Source organism: Mobula birostris, chromosome 30, assembly GCF_030028105.1.
Source record: "Mobula birostris isolate sMobBir1 chromosome 30, sMobBir1.hap1, whole genome shotgun sequence".
Taxonomy (NCBI): domain Eukaryota; kingdom Metazoa; phylum Chordata; class Chondrichthyes; order Myliobatiformes; family Myliobatidae; genus Mobula; species Mobula birostris.
In genome coordinates this window covers 20770746-20787183 of record NC_092399.1, presented here as the reverse complement: position 1 = coordinate 20787183, position 16438 = coordinate 20770746, and the positions used below count along the sequence as shown (strand labels likewise).

Sequence of the window (16438 nt, the reverse complement as noted above, 5' to 3'; positions counted from 1 at the left end):
CTGAAAGTATGAACGTTTACTGACTACTACAGAGTGGTAAATTTTATATCAGGTAAAGAAAAAGTATTAGGATGTTCTAAATTCACTGGATGCTGCCAATGAAATAGGAGCTCTCCTGCCCTTCATCAGACAAAATGATTGTTGTGTTAACTTTCCGAAAAATGCTTTTTGCTTTATTTTCCAGCACCATGTGGAGGCCAGTATATGGGATCCGAAGGTGTAATTTTGTCTCCAAACTACCCTAAGAACTACACTGGTGGACAGACCTGTTTATATTCCATTATTGTGGCCAAAGATTATGGTATGGAACTCTGAATGAAACAATAATACCTGCCACAACTGATTTTTGATCATGTTTGTTGGAATGCAGTTTGATTTCTTATTTCCAATTCAACTGGATAAATAAGTACTCTATACTTTATTGTCACCAAACAATTGATACTAGAGCGTACAATCATCACAGCGATATTTGATTCTGCGCTTTGCACTTCCTGGGGTACAAATTGATAGTAAATATTAAAAATTTAAATTATAAATCATAAATAGAAAATAGAAAAGGGAAAGTAAGGTAGTGCAAAAAAACCGAGAGGCAGGTCTGGATATTTGGAGGGTACGGCCCAGATCCGGGTCGGGATCCTTTCAGCAGTCTTATCACAGTTGGAAAAATGCTGTTCCCAAATCTGGCTGTACAAGTCTTCAAGCTCCTGGGCCTTCTCCCGGAGGGAAGAGGGACGAAAAGTGTGTTGGCTGGGTGGGTCGTGTCCTTGATTATCCTGGCAGCACTGCTCCGCCAGCGTGCGGTGTAAAGTGAGTCCACGGACAGAAGATTGGTTTGTGTGATGTACTGGTCTGTGTTCATGATCTTCTGCAGCTTCTTCCGGTCTTGGACAGGACAGCTTCCATACCAGGTTGTGATGCACCCTAGAGGAATGCTTTCTACGGTGCATCTATAAAAATTAGTGAGGGTTTTAGGGGACAGGCCAAATTTCCTTAGCTTTCTCAGGAAGTAAAGGCGCTAAATTGATCAAAGGTTATATTTTAAGACCAGTAGTTCTGTTCTTTGTGGTTGCAAAGAACAAAAAGTATTTTCAGGTCCCTTTTTTCTTACAGTTATGAATTATTAAGTTAATTTGTGGTTATGAAAAGCTCATCAGTAGCTCAGTAACATATTCTAATCCTATCAATTATGTATTTCAGACCATTACATCTGTCTTTTCTTAGTTCTTGCACAGATCTCAGTCACAAGACGATTGTCCATTTGAATTATTTGATGGTCGATTTATTTCTAAATCAGTCTGTTTATAAAATATCACAGAGAAGTCTATGTGTGTACTGCACATAAAACAATGCTAATTAATTTTCAATGTTCATTCCATTGATGTCTTTTTAATGAATGGATATTTTATTTCTCTCTCGTGCAGTGGTATTTGGCCAATTTACATATTTTCAGACGGCACTGAATGATGTGGTGGAAGTGCACGACGGTCCAACCCAACATTCAAGGCTCCTCAGCTCACTGTCTGGTTCCCACACAGGTACTGTTAAACTATGTACTAACCAAGTGTTTTCTGGTTGTCAGTTGGGACCCATCATACGCCGCACTCCTTTGAAGAGTTTAACATGGATTGTGACAAGTGATGAATCAGTGGAATTAAATATTTACAAATGAGTTATTAAGAGAGTGTCCGTCTAGTAGGAGTGGCAAAAAAAATAATGGAGAAGTTTATTTTACATTATACAATCTGAATAATGGGATGTACCGTGCTGACAGTCAACTAGCAGTTCATCTGTAATGATTACACTTCAGAATTAAGCCTCCTCAATCTTGATAGTCAAACTGCAGTATTTAGAAAATATTTGCACTTAGACATGTTTGAAGAACAAAATCTGAGCCATCATAGTCATTGAAGAAAAGAGAGGATTATCCTTCTGCTTAACACCGTCAGGACAAATGTCTTCTGCCAACCTGCCTCAGCTTCACTGTCCTGCCATTTGCCGAAATTCAACAAAATTTGACCCAAAACATCCACTGTTTATTCCCCCCATAGGTGCTGTCTGACTTTCTGAGTTCCTCCAGCATTTTCTGTGTATTGCTCATTATGTGAACACCTTTGTGAAAAATTTTGGCATGGTTGGCTTAGATTGTCTTTTTTTTGTCCATACTAGAAGTTGATTTTGACCTGATTTACCATCTAGATAGTCTTCAGCCCCTTGGTATGAACATTGAATTCTCCAACTTCCAGTAATTCCCTCCCCCTCCCTTCCCCTATCCCTATTTCACTCTACCCCCTCCCCCAGCTGCCTACTACCTCTCTCATGGTTCTGCCTCCTTCTACTACCCATTGTGTTTTCCCCTATTCCTTCTTCACCTTTCCTGCCTATCACTTCCCTGCTTCCCCTCCCCCACCCCTTTATCTTTCCCCTTACTGATTTTTCACCTGGAACCTACCAGCCTTCTCCTTCCCACCCTCCCCCCACCTTCTTTATAGGGCCTCTTCCCCTTCCCTCTACAGTCCTGACAAGGGGTTCCAGCCCGAAACGTTGACTGATTGTTTCCACGGATGCAGCCCGACCCGCTGAGTTCCTCCAGCGTGTTGTGAGTGTTGCTTTGACCCCAGCATCTGCAGAGTATTTTGTGTTTAGAAGTTGGTTTTGGCTTGTCTGTTTATTTTGTCCATATTAAAAGTGACCTGGCATACAAGCAAAAGTTCAGATTTCAGGATCGATGCCAGAAAGCTAACTGCTAACAAAGTTAGAAAAACAGGAGTTCGTAGTGACTGAAAGGCAATATGGGTGCTGAGATTCACCTTCTGTGACCTCCTAACCCAGAATACTTGATCACCCGATCTGACATACAAAACTGCAAAAGTCTTAGGCAAATGTAAAAGAAAAGTCTGTAAAGTGAAGATGCTTTCAAAAATAATGAAAAGAAACCTTTCTAAATATCAAAAAATACCATAGAGACAGTAAAAAGTAAAAACAAACTTAATCAAATCAATATTTGTTATGATCACCATCTGCCTTTTAATCTACATCAATTTTCTTAGTACACTCGTGGAGCCTTATAAAAATATTCAGCTGGTATTTTTTCAAGCATCTTGGAGAACTTGCCACAGTCGCAGACTTGCAGACTTTAGCTGTCTCACTTCTGTCTCTCCCAGTAATCCCAGCCTCAATAGTGTTGAGATCACAGTGTTCTCAAGGCTGAAATAACATCAAAAATCTAGGGTGCTTAAAACTTTTGCACAATACTTTAAACAACAGGATACTGTATTTATCTGTGTGGCTCAGTGTGTGTATTCTTTCAATAAATGTCTATCATTTCAATTTTACAAGTTAGTTTATTTCATGACTGTCATAATTCAGAGACAGTGTGCAGAATTATCAAACCAAGCCAATTAATGAACTTTCATTAATTCTATTTAATAGCAACTGGCAAGTCTTTTTGGAGAATGTAAGGCACAGTTCGCTTTTATGCTTTCCTGCCTCATTGTGTGCACAAAAGAAACAAAGGGAAAAAGTGCCATTTGATTGATTCATATTCTTCCTTTCAACTAACATGGTGTCAGACTTTGGTTCTGCTATCAAATAATCTCATTGCTTGATGCTGACATCAAATCCCAGCAGACAAAAACTGATGTTTTATGTGAAATGCTGGCAGGCAGACACACTTGTTAATGAATGGCAAGTCCACCTCATTGGATAATTGATGCATTATTTCCATTTTCTCAAATAACATTGGAAGCACTTACCTACAATTGTAAAACCCCTTTACCCCTACTATCAGAATATTAATATTTGTCTGAGCTAGTGTAGCGCTACTGTCCTGGAAATATAAGATGCCAAGTTTCATATAAAATCTATAAAAAGTTTAATTCCATTGCAATAACATCCTTCATCTTGATGAATGCAAATTCCCAGGGCATCTACAAAAATATACTTGTCACTCAAACATTAATAAATTCCAGAAGAATTCTCACAAGAGTGTCAAAGGGTAATTACATTTCTGAACAATATCCAAAATAATGTGTGTGAGATGAAAAGGTAATAAAAAGGTCAAGAAAGGTGAAGTGGGTGGTCTTTATGGTCAATGAGTAGCCAATGCTAATTGCATCCAATTTCACAATAACATGAGTAGCATTCAAACAGGTGATATCACTTGCAGTGATTACTTTGTCCTGTCCTTGGCTTGTTCAAGTCGTAGAGTCACAGTGAAATACAAAAAATGGTTCTTCAGCACATTGAACCTGTTCTGACCATTTAAAATAATCCTACATTAACTCCGTTCACTGTTCTTCGCCTACAGGCCAGCCCTGGGTTACGAATGCCTTCCATTTTTAAGGCTGCCTATAAATTGATTTTGTCCATTTATCCGAAAATACACAAAATTGCTTGTTATTATGCCTCCACAGTATTATAATCAATGACATCCAAAATGCATAAAGCAGAAAATAAAAAAAACAATTACTGGAGAGGGAGAGGGCTACATACATGGAGTTTTATATTAATATTATGGAAGCTTATTCATGTGTAAGGGTATCCATCAGTCATAACCCACAGACTGTCTGTATTCTCATCAAATTCTCCCAGATTCTACCACTCTCTGATTACTAAGGACAAAGTACAGTGGCCAACTAACCTACCAAAGTGCATAACTTTGGGATCTGGGAGGAGAAACTGGCCCCCAGAATAAACTAGCGAGTTCACTAAGAGAACATGCAAACTCCACATGGACAGTGTCCAAGGTTATGGATCCACCTGAGCATCTGGTGCTGTGAACAGTTCTAGCTGTTCCACTCCACCACACACCATGTGCCAGTGTGAGGAACAGCGTTAACTTTGCTTATCAAGCAGTCGATCACAGTGAAGTGAGTGGCCGAAAAGATTTAAATTAAGTTTCCAAGCTGCTTGTAATGCTCTCAAAAAAAGAAATTGGCTGCATCAAGTCAGTCAGTAGTGGCAGTTAGGAGGAAAAATATGAATGCAGGAATCTAATAAATTTGAAAAGATGCAGGTCAGAAACCAGCCTTGACTCCTTCATATGCCAGATTAATTGTTAGACTGGTGAAGCTGCCATGGCAAGTTATAGCAGGTGATGGTATTTAATGACTAAAAGACTTTTACACAACCAGGGACTCTGGAAGATACCATGCAATGATAGAAATAAGATGAATCTACATCCATCAAGGAAGGCGAGCCATGAAAGACCCTCTGGCTTTAGAATGTCTGAAATAGTTTGCATGAGACAATTCAAACCAGCAGTTGGCAGATATAACTTTCAAAGGGCTAATAGAGCTTGCCACTCCCTAATTATATGTGAATGGGAAAAAGATGTAGAACTACTGATTGTTTCACCTCTCTTAACCTTTCCGTCTTACATATTTTATGTCAGTGAATCTTCAGCAAATAATTGACCTCCGACATTCATGAGAAAATGCCATTAATCATTTAGACGTGAGAAACAAACTGGTTTCCAAGTGGGAAATTGTCAACATTTGCCTCACAAAACTGTCTTAAGGTATTGCATTATGCCATCCGACTGCTAAGACTCAGATGCCTCTCCTCTGTCGTTTCTTATAAAGTTTAATAGAATATTTGGTAATAAAAGTTGTTTATTTATGCGATTACTTTTTTATCTGTTCCTCAATCTACTATTATAAAAAATGGTTGAAACAGGGGAAAACAGAAATAAAATTTTGTTCGATGAATACTATTTCCTCCTGTGTCAGGATTCAGACTTGCTGTGTTGATCCTTGTACTTAGTAAATTATTTTCTCTTTTATTACAGGGGAATCCTTGCCCTTGGCCACCTCCAATCAAGTGCTGATGAAGTTCAGTGCCAAGAGTCATGCCAGTGCCAGAGGGTTTCACTTTGTCTATCAAGGTACGTGAGCAATTTGATTATATAGAACATAGAAATCTGCAGCATATAACAGGCCCTTTAACCCACAATGTTGTGTCTAGAAACTGCCTAGAATTTTCCTATCACAGAGCCCTCTATTTTTCTAAGCTCCATGTACCTATCTAAGATTCTCTTAAGAGACCCTATTGTATCTGCCTCTACCACCATCACTGGCAGTGCATTCCACACACCCACCACTCTCCGTGTTAAAAATTTACATCTGACACCCTCCCTGTACCTACTTCCAAGCACCTTAAAACTATGTCCCCTCATGTTAGCCATCTCAGCCCCGGGAAATAGCCTCTGACTATCCAAATGATCAATGCGTCTCATCATCGTATACACCTCTATCAGGTCACCTTTCGTCCTATATTGCTCCAAGGAGAAAAGGCCAAGTTGACTTGACCTATTCTCATAAGGCATGCTCTCCAATCCAGGTAACATCCTTGTAAATCTCCTCTGAACTCTCTCTATAGTATCTACATCCTTCCTGTAGTGAGGTGACCAGACCTGAATGAATACAGTACTCCAAGTGGGGTCTAACTAAGTTCTTATATAGCTGTAACATTACCCCATGGCTCTTGAACAATCCCATGGTTGATGAAGGCCATCACACCATACGCGTTCTTAACAACACTGTCAACCTACGCAGCAGTTTTGACTGTCCTATGGACTCAGACCTCAGGATCTCACTGAACCTCCACACTGATATAGTCTTACCATTAATACTATATTCTGTCTTCTTTCAGGTACAATTTCATTTCTAAAACTGTATGATTGCAACAGAACTTCAAATATTCTTTGTGGTTACCTTGGTGAAACGTTTCCGGGTGGAGAGGGCCAGGCCAGAATTTGTCTGGGTGGAGGAGTAGAGCCGCGGTTGGTTTCAGGTTGGAGGCCACTTTAAGAAGGCAGGAAAGATAACATAACATGGGGTTGTTGGGGGTCCCAATAAGCTAAAGCAACAATAGCAGGAAGATTAATCAGTGGTCTTCTTGATGGCCTGGGAGAAGTTTGGGATGGTGAAAACAGGATCTGGGAGTGTTAATATTGGATTATGGGATCAAGAAGCTGGGATCTTGCTACTACTTTGGAGGTGAGGGGGAAAGTACAAAAGATTAATGTGATATATACCCTAATGCGGTCTAAGTCTACATTGCTGAATGAAAGTCTAGTTATCCTGGCTATGGTTGCTCCCAAGTCATGATCAGCTTTCTCTCATAATGCTGCAAAAGGAACCTCATAAGGGGGTGGGGATGATATAATTTGGTGCATGCTTGATATAGAAGTAATACTGGATGCTCAAGTGATGCTGGCAGACCCCAGATAAACGATCTGAAGATGGCCTTTGAAAGTTATGTTTTCAATCACTTGCTTTAAATGAGGCATTAGACAGAGAAATTTATTAAGAATTTGTAAATCAGCTCATCTCGTGTAGTACAGGTATGAGCACATGAGAGCGCAGGAAACAAAGAAAGAAAATTTTTGGGCACCAAGAAACGAGTTTTAAAAAGTTTTTTTAAGTCGAGCTACTTTCTGTTTGGTCATTAATTGAAATATTTAAGTGCAGGAATATGAGTCAGTAAATGTTCAGGAATTTGGAACACCCAAAGAATAGAGGGCAAAACTTCAAAAACATGGGTAGAAAAGAGAGGTGAGTGTTTTTGATTCCAGTATAGTTACAGAGTAATTTATAACAGAATGTCTTTGAAGAAGGTATTATATGGACACTTGTGGCAATTGAGACGATGGATTCAGATATTGAGATTGAGATCTGGATGATGGGGTGGTAAATTGGATTATTAAGTAAGCAGATGATACTAAGATAGATGGTGTTGTGGATGATGAGGTAGGTTTTCAAAGCTTGCAGAGAGATTTAGGACAGTTAGCAGAATGGGCTGAAAGACGGCAGATGGAGTTTAATGCAGAAAAATGTGAGGTGCTACATTTTGGTAGAACTAATCAAAATAGGACATACATGGTAAATGGTAGGGCATTAAAGAATGCTGTAGAACAGAGGGATCTAGGAATAATGGTGCATAGTTCCCTGAAGGTGGAATCTCATGTGGATAGAGTGGTGAAGAAGGCTTTTGGTTTGCTGGTCTTTATTAATCAGAGCATTGAGTATAGGAGTTGGGATGTAATGTTGAATTTGTATAAGGCATTGGTAAGGCCAAATCTGGAGTATTGTGTACAGTTCTGGTCACCGAATTATAGGAAAGATGTCAATAAAATTGAGAGAGTATAGAGGAGGTTTACTAAAATGTTACCTGTGTTTCATCTCCTAAGTTACAGAGAAAGGTTGAACAAGTTAGGTCTTTATTCTTTGGAGCGGAGACGGTTGAGGGGGGACTTGATAGAGGTGTTTAAAATTATGAGGGGGATTGATAGAGTTGACGTGGTTAGACTTTTTCCATTGAGAGTGGAGAAGATTCAAACAGGACATGGGTTGAGAGTTAGAGGACAAAAGTTTAGGAGTAACATGAGGGGGAACTTCTTTACTCAGAGAGTGGTAGCTGTGTGGAATGAGCTTCCAACAGAAGTGGTTGAGGCAGGTTCTATGTTTTCATTTAAAGTTAAATTGGATGGATATATGGACAGGAAAGGAATGGAGGGTTATGGGCTGAATGCGGGTCGGTGGGACTAGGATAGGGTAAGAGTTCGGCATGAACTAGAAGGGCCGAGACGGCCTGTTTCCATGCTGTAATTGTTATATGGTTATGTTCAGGAGCAAAGTTTGAAAAAGGGAAAATGAGTCTAATCTAAGATCCAGCAATTCTGAATAAAACATTTTTTTAAATTAAGTTCTCTTGAATTATTGGCCTAAATTCAATCTCTATTCAGTTGTAATTATGCCAATTCTTTCACTGCTGTGTTGTGCTGTGTTTTAACATTGAACCAGTCTCCAGCTATCAGAGGGGAAGAAATGCATTGCCTGTCCAGCTGCTGATCACTAATATCCTTGTGTTACCCAAAAAGCAAAGAACATTTGACATTAATTTGTCCACTGAAGGGTCACATTCATTTGAAGAAATCTCATGATATCATGCGCTCCACCAGTCAGATCTATTTCCAACCCGAATTTGATGTTTCTTGCCCTCATACTAAGGTCACTGAACCTGGGTGTGGACCTAGATTTGGACTTAAGCCCAGAAGATTGGACCCAGATATTCTGTCCTTTGTCCCTTATGCTAGTGTCACTCAGATTTCTGCTTGGAGAGCTCCAGCCTCAGATGCTCTCCAAAATCTGGTAACCAGTATTAAGGAGGGCCCAGGACAGGTGTTGGGTTCATGTCAGGTAGGCAGGCATGACTTTGAATAGTCCCAGAGAAAGAATGCCTCTTGAGGGCTCACCCAGTGCCAGGCCTTCCCAGAACTTACTCATTGCTATCCAATGGTTTCCCACCATTCTTTGCCGACACACCACTCCTGTCTGTTGTGTAATGGTCCACAACTATACATCCCTAGGTGAGGTAGGATTGCAGAACGTTGGCCAGATCTGTTGATCATGAGATCGCTCAGTTCTGTGAATCACATATTGCTTTGCTGCATTCACACATGTTGCTATTTCATCCGATTGGCTTTTCATCCTAGTTGTGCTCTGAGTGCATTCCTGTTGTCATTCTTAAACCAAGGGTTGATAGAAATAGAAGTATAGGTATGTGCTAGATTATGGCATTAAAAATTATGAAGGAGAACCTTTCTGGTGATACTGATTTGCCTCATGGTTGCCCATGTCAGCACTAATATGCTGCCACACAACATAATGGAGTGTTTCCTTTGGGTGAACCAGAGGATGGAGCAGCAGTTGCTTCCACCAATATAATCATCAAATGATATGCCAGGAAGTTTTTAGGTTTGTAAGAATAAGAGCAAAAGGGTTTTTCTCTCCTCTTGTTGCAATTCAATGTTTCCCAGGGCTACTCCCTCCCACCTCTCCTGGGTTTATCCTGTTCCTGTGATGGGATGGAGCCAGGGATTGTGATGGAAAGTCTGGAACATTATGCCAGGCTTCCATCGGGTGAGACTGAAACTAGAAGTCATAGTTTTATGGTGAAATATAAAGTATTTAAAGAGAATCTGAGGGGGGAAGCTTCTTCACCCAGAGGCTGGCATGAGTGTGGAACAAGCTGTCAGCAGAAGTGGTAGATATGGATTCAATTGTAACATTTAAGGGAAGATTGGATAGGTACATGTTTGAAAGGGGAATGGAGGAGGTAGGTAGATGGGGCCAGGCAGAAGGCCAGGTCAGCCCAGACCAGATAGGCCAAGGGGCCTGCTTTACTGTAGGCTTTATGATTTCATAACTATTATTTGTAAATAAGGCCACATCTGTCTGTTGCTCGTCTGGTCTGTGGAACAGCCCTTCCAATTTAAACACTAGCCCTCAGATGTTTGTAAGGAAGACTTACATTGGTGACTGGCCTGGGAGCAAATTTTCTATGTCCGTATTTGATGCCAAGTAGTTCATTGATTTTTGAATTATGCTATAAATCAGATAGCCTCTTTGTGACTCCAACAAGGCTGTTGACTCCTCAATGTCCTTTCACATGACTTAAAGTAGATCATGGACAGATGTCCTCCACCAAAAGACACAAGAAGCCAGGTGGATTTTTACAATAACCCAGTAACTTTGTATTCATCATTACCATTGACCACTATATTTTTATATATAGTTCCAGATAATGACTGAATTTAAATTCCTTAGCAGAGTGAATTGTTAATTCAAAGCCTCTGTACTACTAGCCATTGAATTAATTGCTGCTCCACAACCCTCTAAATGCCATTCAAATTCCAGGCACATTCCTTGCTGTGACCCGGCACGAATACTTCCATTTCCTATATGATCATCCTGACGGAAGGTTAGCTTTCAGGTTGAGCTTCACCCACGCTGTTAATTTGTGCTGAGTTGCATGCCCTCTCCTTTAGCAATTTGATTCTTAAAAGGAATTCCTGCCAAGGTTGGCCCAAGCTTTACTCAGACAAAATCCCCAGAGATGACAAAGGAGAGATCATGAACCTAGAATGGCCAGCTGCAGGCTCCAGAGGGACAAGAGCAATTTTCTCAACCTACTGTGATTTCTTTTACCTGCTTGAGCACAGTGTCTGTATCGAGCTGCAGAAACATCCATATATACTTTTTGTGTTGTGGGATGAATCTATGAGCAATGAAATACATAATTTGCACAGTGTATGTGTGATTTTTGTGTAAAATTCAAAAATGATTTATTGATTACATTCAGTGTTTGGGTTGCTTATTTGCATATAAATAGCTTGTCAGGTTATTTGAAAGATTTTTCTTTGTTTCGTCTGGATTCTGCTGAAATCCTTTCTATTTGTTGATGAAATTGGGAACTGAATTTGAGTTATTCCATTCAATCATCTTCAGCTGTGCCCCGCACAAGTGCCACTCAATGCAGCTCTGTGCCAGAACCAAGGTTTGGCAGAAGAATTGGAAATGACTTTGCCGTGGGGTCCATTATCCACTTTGAATGCAGCCCAGGTTATGCCCTTCAGGGGTCTGAGAACATAAGATGCCTGGCTGTGCCTGATGCCTTGGCACAGTGGAATGACTCTGCACCAAGCTGTTCGGGTAAGTGAACCAAAACTGGACAATTCCTTAATATTAACTTGTGATAGCCAGTGATTAAACATAGAGATCGTGTCATAAGCCAACCAACTAAATTTTGCTGGAATTTAAGAATTGATTAATATAAAGTCATCAGAGAATGGTTGGCAGATTATTAACTGGTGCATTTAATCAGTGCAACTAAAGGCCCTGAAATGTTTAATATAGTTTGAAACTGAATAAAGCTCTTGCTAGTCACCAATTTTTTTTCTCCATCAGCTGTGGCTTAATCTGTCCAAAGCTATACAGTATAGGTTTGATCTCAGTCACTGTTGAAGATATGTGCTTCTTTGGACCTGAGTACTCTTACTTTTCCTGTTCGTGCACATCAGTGGAAGCTGCAATTTGATGTGGCTGTGGCATCCTGTGTTATTAACCAGTCTGCCAATGCTTATGACCCAACTTCCTACAATTATTCTCAATGATCTGAATTGGATATCAGACAGTGGTCAGTTGCTGTGGAATTAACTATCAACAGTATATCTGAGGAAATGCATTTAAGTAGCATGTGACAATTTGCTGAAGAAGATAAAATATACTAAGAAGAAAAGCACTTCTTTAATTCAATTCAAGTTTAATTGCCATTCAACCATGTATGAATATTCATGAATACAGCCAAACAAGGCAGCATTAAGGCTGATTCATACTTGTGCGTCAAATGTACGCCGTGGGTACGGCGTAGCCACATACCCTGCGCTGTACTCTATGCCGTAGCCTAACGCACACCTTTCCCAAAACGTAACTACGCGTCGCGGCGACGCAAAACGAAACAACTGTGATTGGTCCGCTTGGTAGCATCGCATTTCCTCCTACGCTGCAATAGCTTCCCATTGGGCGACTGAAGGGCAGGGAAGGAACTCTGGCTGCAGTACTTTCCATAAAGCTTTACAGACCTCCGAAATTATGGAGGACCCTGTGCTTGATGCCAGTTTGTAGCTAGCTGCTACAGCCTGTTCACTTCCACCTGACGCTAAAACTCAAATGGTGATTACCAGTCTCTGAGTATACTGTGCATACACTGATGCGAAATAAATGGTTGGAGACGATGAACCAAATCGTCAAATCTACCTGCCAACATCCGAAAATATTTGAAATGCATTTCCTCGTCCATGTCTCTCAGTGGCCGAACAAGCACAGAAATTTCACCCTCCTTCAGTTTCAGTCACCATTGTTTGAAGTTTGAGTTTCTTCATGTTGACTTTCAATACGAAGAAACTCAACACAGTGGCACAGAAACCCCACCGCCAACTAGCGTTTTGGCGGTGAATTGCAGAGAGACACAGACACACCAACGCAGAAGTATAAATGTTCACAATGGCGTAGCCCACTTGCGTAGGCTACGGCGTAAGCTAGTATGCACAAGTATAAATCAGCCTTTACTTCGAAGCCAAGGTGCAAGACACATTGCCTACGGACACACACAACACAAAGCACATCTAGCACATTCAAGTTAGAAAAATTCAGCCACTCAATAAAAGACCCCAAACTCAAGCCATCCATTCCTGCCGCCAAAATCTGCAGACGATCAGCAGAGCTTGTTTTCTGCTGAGCAAACTCTGGGGGGGGGGGCAGGGGAGTGGGGAGAGGCAGTGCCATCTCCTGCCTGGACGCCGTATCCCACTGTTCCTGGTGTAGTAATTAGTATTAAATGAAGGATAGTATTTACTTTCTATTTTTTTTGTAAGAGACACTGAAGAAGGTTGAAGTTTAAAACAAGATATTGATCAACTTGGAAAGAGGGGTAAGTGGGGAATTTAATTTGGACAAGTATGAAGTGATGCATTTTGAGAAGCTGGACCAGGCCAGGACATACTCGGTGAATGGCAGGGCCTGGAATAAGTTATTGAACAGAGAGAACCAGAGGTACCAGTACATAGCTCCTGAAAATGGCAGCACAGGTAGCCAGCGTGGTAAAGAGATCATATGGGATACTTCCTTTCATAGGCCTTAGCATTGAATACAGGATTTAGGACATCATGTTGCAGTTGTGCAAAACAATAATTCGGCCACAGTTGGAGAATTGTGTGTAGCTCTGGTTGCCATACACCAGGAAGGATGTAATTGAACGAAAGATGGACAATGATGTTGTTTGGACTCCAGGGCTTAAAATATAAAGAGAGACTAGATAGATTGGGATCATTTTCTCTGGAATGAAAGATATTGAGAGATGATCTTACAGAGGGTTAGAATATAAAGAGAGGCATTGATTGGGTAGATAGTCGCAATATTTCTCCCTTAATAGAACAGAGCATTCCAGCACAGGAACAGATCATTTCGCTCACAATGCTGTGCTGAACTAGCTAAAAACCAAATCAAAAACACCCAAACACTAATTCCTCCTACCTGCAACATGTCTGTATCTCTCTATCGTCCTTACATCCTTGTGCCTATCCAAACATCTCTTAAAAGTCTCTATTGTATTTGCCTCTACCACCATACCAGGAAAACAGACTCTGAGTAAAAAAAAAAATCACCTCTTATTTCCCACTTGAACCAACCCCCTCTCAACTTCAATGCATGCCCTCTGGTATGAGACATTTCATCCCTGGGAAACAGATACTCTCTGTCCACTCTGGTCTAAATCTCTCATAATCTGGTAAACAACAAATCTCCCCTCAGCCTCCAACTCTCCAGAGAAAACATCTCAAGTATATCCAGCCTCCCGTGATAGCAACATACCCTCTAAAGCAGACAAGATCATGGTGCAATAGATGATTACCTTCTCCAAAGCCTCAACATTCCTCCTCTAGTGGGGAGAACGAAACTGTATGCAATACTCCAGCTGAGGCCTAGCCAGAATTTTATAAAGTTGCAACATGACCCCTTGACTTTTGAACTCAATGCCTCAACTAATAAAAGAAAGCATTCCATAAGCCGTCTTAACTACCTTAGCGGTCTGAGTAGCTACTTTCAAGGAGCTATGGACTTGGATTCCAAAGCTTTTCTGCTCAGCAACACTGTTAAGGATCTTGCCCTTAAAAGTGCCCTACCTCTTTGCATTTGTGGAGTTTAAAATCAGAAGGCATACAGTCGATGTAAGGTGAAAAGGGAAAGATTTCAAAGGGATTTGAGGAGCACGTTTTTCCACACAGAAGCTGGTGGGCATGTGGAATAAACTGCCAAAGGAGGTTTGTTGAAAACAACATTAAAAAAACATTTGAGCAGGTATCTGGAGAAAAAAAGATTCAGAGTGATATGTGCTAACTGTTGTCAATTGGAATGAGCTTAGATAGGCAGCTTGGTTGGTATGGACAAGTTGGGTTGACAGGTTTTCATGCTGTATAATTCTGTGACTTTTTCTCTGATTCTGCAATGTGCCAATCTCAATCATGTGTCAATATTTTCCCGAAATCTCCTCCCCCCCCGCCCCACAACAGGTCCTTTTTAGGTACTCATTGTCTAGTTAGCCATTCCAATATTCCCTGCTCCATGCATTACAAGGCTGTAATTATGTCCCCGGCAGCTGGCATCCCATCTTTTCCCCGAACCCACCTCTACATTTCCCTTTGTGTATTCTGCACTGCATGAAGGACAGTGGGCAATGCCAGCTGATGAGCCCCCAGTGTTATAGACCTTAGCTCACTGAAGCAAAATGGTCATTCACACATTGTGCATAAATAGCTTAGCCGGATGTAAAGTATATACCTGCTTTGGAGTCAGTGAAATGTAGATTGATTCCTGCAATAGGGAGTTTGTCCGAAGAGGAATGAATAATCTAAAATCACTGAAATTCAAAGAATGAGAGGTGATTTCATTCAAATATACAAACTTCTGAGAGAGACTGACAGAATTGACAGGAAAACCGTGTCTTCTCAGGGCAGAAAATCTCAACTGGTGAATGTATCCGTGAGAGAAAGGACCAACTATTTAGAAATGAGATGAGAAGAGTCTTTATGTAGAGGATTGCGCTATGAATCTTTGAAAATCTACTCCAGAGAGTTGTGAATTCTTAAACCTTCAATACACTCATTGCTGCGACTTGCCAGATGTTTTGTCACTGAGGCAACCGTTGAATATGGAGATCAGGCAAGAAAGTGGATTTGAGATAAAGACGTGTTTTGTATTAGACTGTGGAACAGATACCAGGAGTTGAAAAGACTGTTGCTACTTTGTATGTTTTCAAATGGAAATAAATCATAAAACACCAAATCATATGAGAACCCTGCCCTTCAAAGTGACATGTTTGAAGTCCTGTTTAAAATGTGAAAACATTGTCATTATTATTGTTTCACACTAGTTGTATGGAATGTTTCCATTTCCTAAGAAATATCAAAATATGAGCCAAGAGATTCTGTTGAGTACTGCAACATCAGGACGGGATTATCTACTTCCTGAAATGAGGTTTTGCTTCTCCTCGCATTTGCACAAAAGCACCCTAAGAACTTTGTACTGAGCACAGGGCACCCATAAACAATGTAGAGCCATGCACACTGGAGCAGGTCTGTGCCGGAGCCTTAGAACTCCCTTCAATGGCATTTATAGAGACCAATTCTTTCTGTGTTGCTGGCAGAAAGTCTAATGCACACACCACCTTTTTGCCAGGCATTCGTCTTAGTGATTGCACTTCAACCCTTGGCAGTGATCTTGTTAGCCCATCTCCCCAGACTGCTGATCTTTTTGTTGAAACCTACATTCTTCAACTACCACGTAAGCATCTTCCCTCCATTTCACTGATGTAAAACCTAATATAGTAGAAAGTATTCCACAGGAAAACTCACCCGACAGAACATTTATAGAACTAATTGACATAAAGTACGACTGCACTTTGGAAAAAAATTGTGTAATCTTGTGAATGCTGTTTTCTCATCTGGTGTTAATTTACTTAACTAGATTTCTTGTTTCTGACACAGACTTGCAAAACATTATTTGTCCAGTAGTTGGACAGAGCTGATCTATAAATAATTCTT

The 16438-nt window shown here is 40.6% G+C and overlaps 1 protein-coding gene across 1 annotated transcript in view; it reads left to right on the top strand.

The window, feature by feature from the left end:
- csmd2 (CUB and Sushi multiple domains 2) overlaps positions 1–16438 on the top strand; it is a 689393-nt gene that overhangs the window by 404483 nt on the left and 268472 nt on the right. The window contains exons 26-29 of the mRNA XM_072247323.1: positions 185–301; positions 1422–1535; positions 5789–5884; positions 11292–11495. Coding sequence (XP_072103424.1) covers positions 185–301; positions 1422–1535; positions 5789–5884; positions 11292–11495 — 531 coding nt within the window. The remainder of the gene's footprint in view (positions 1–184; positions 302–1421; positions 1536–5788; positions 5885–11291; positions 11496–16438) is intronic.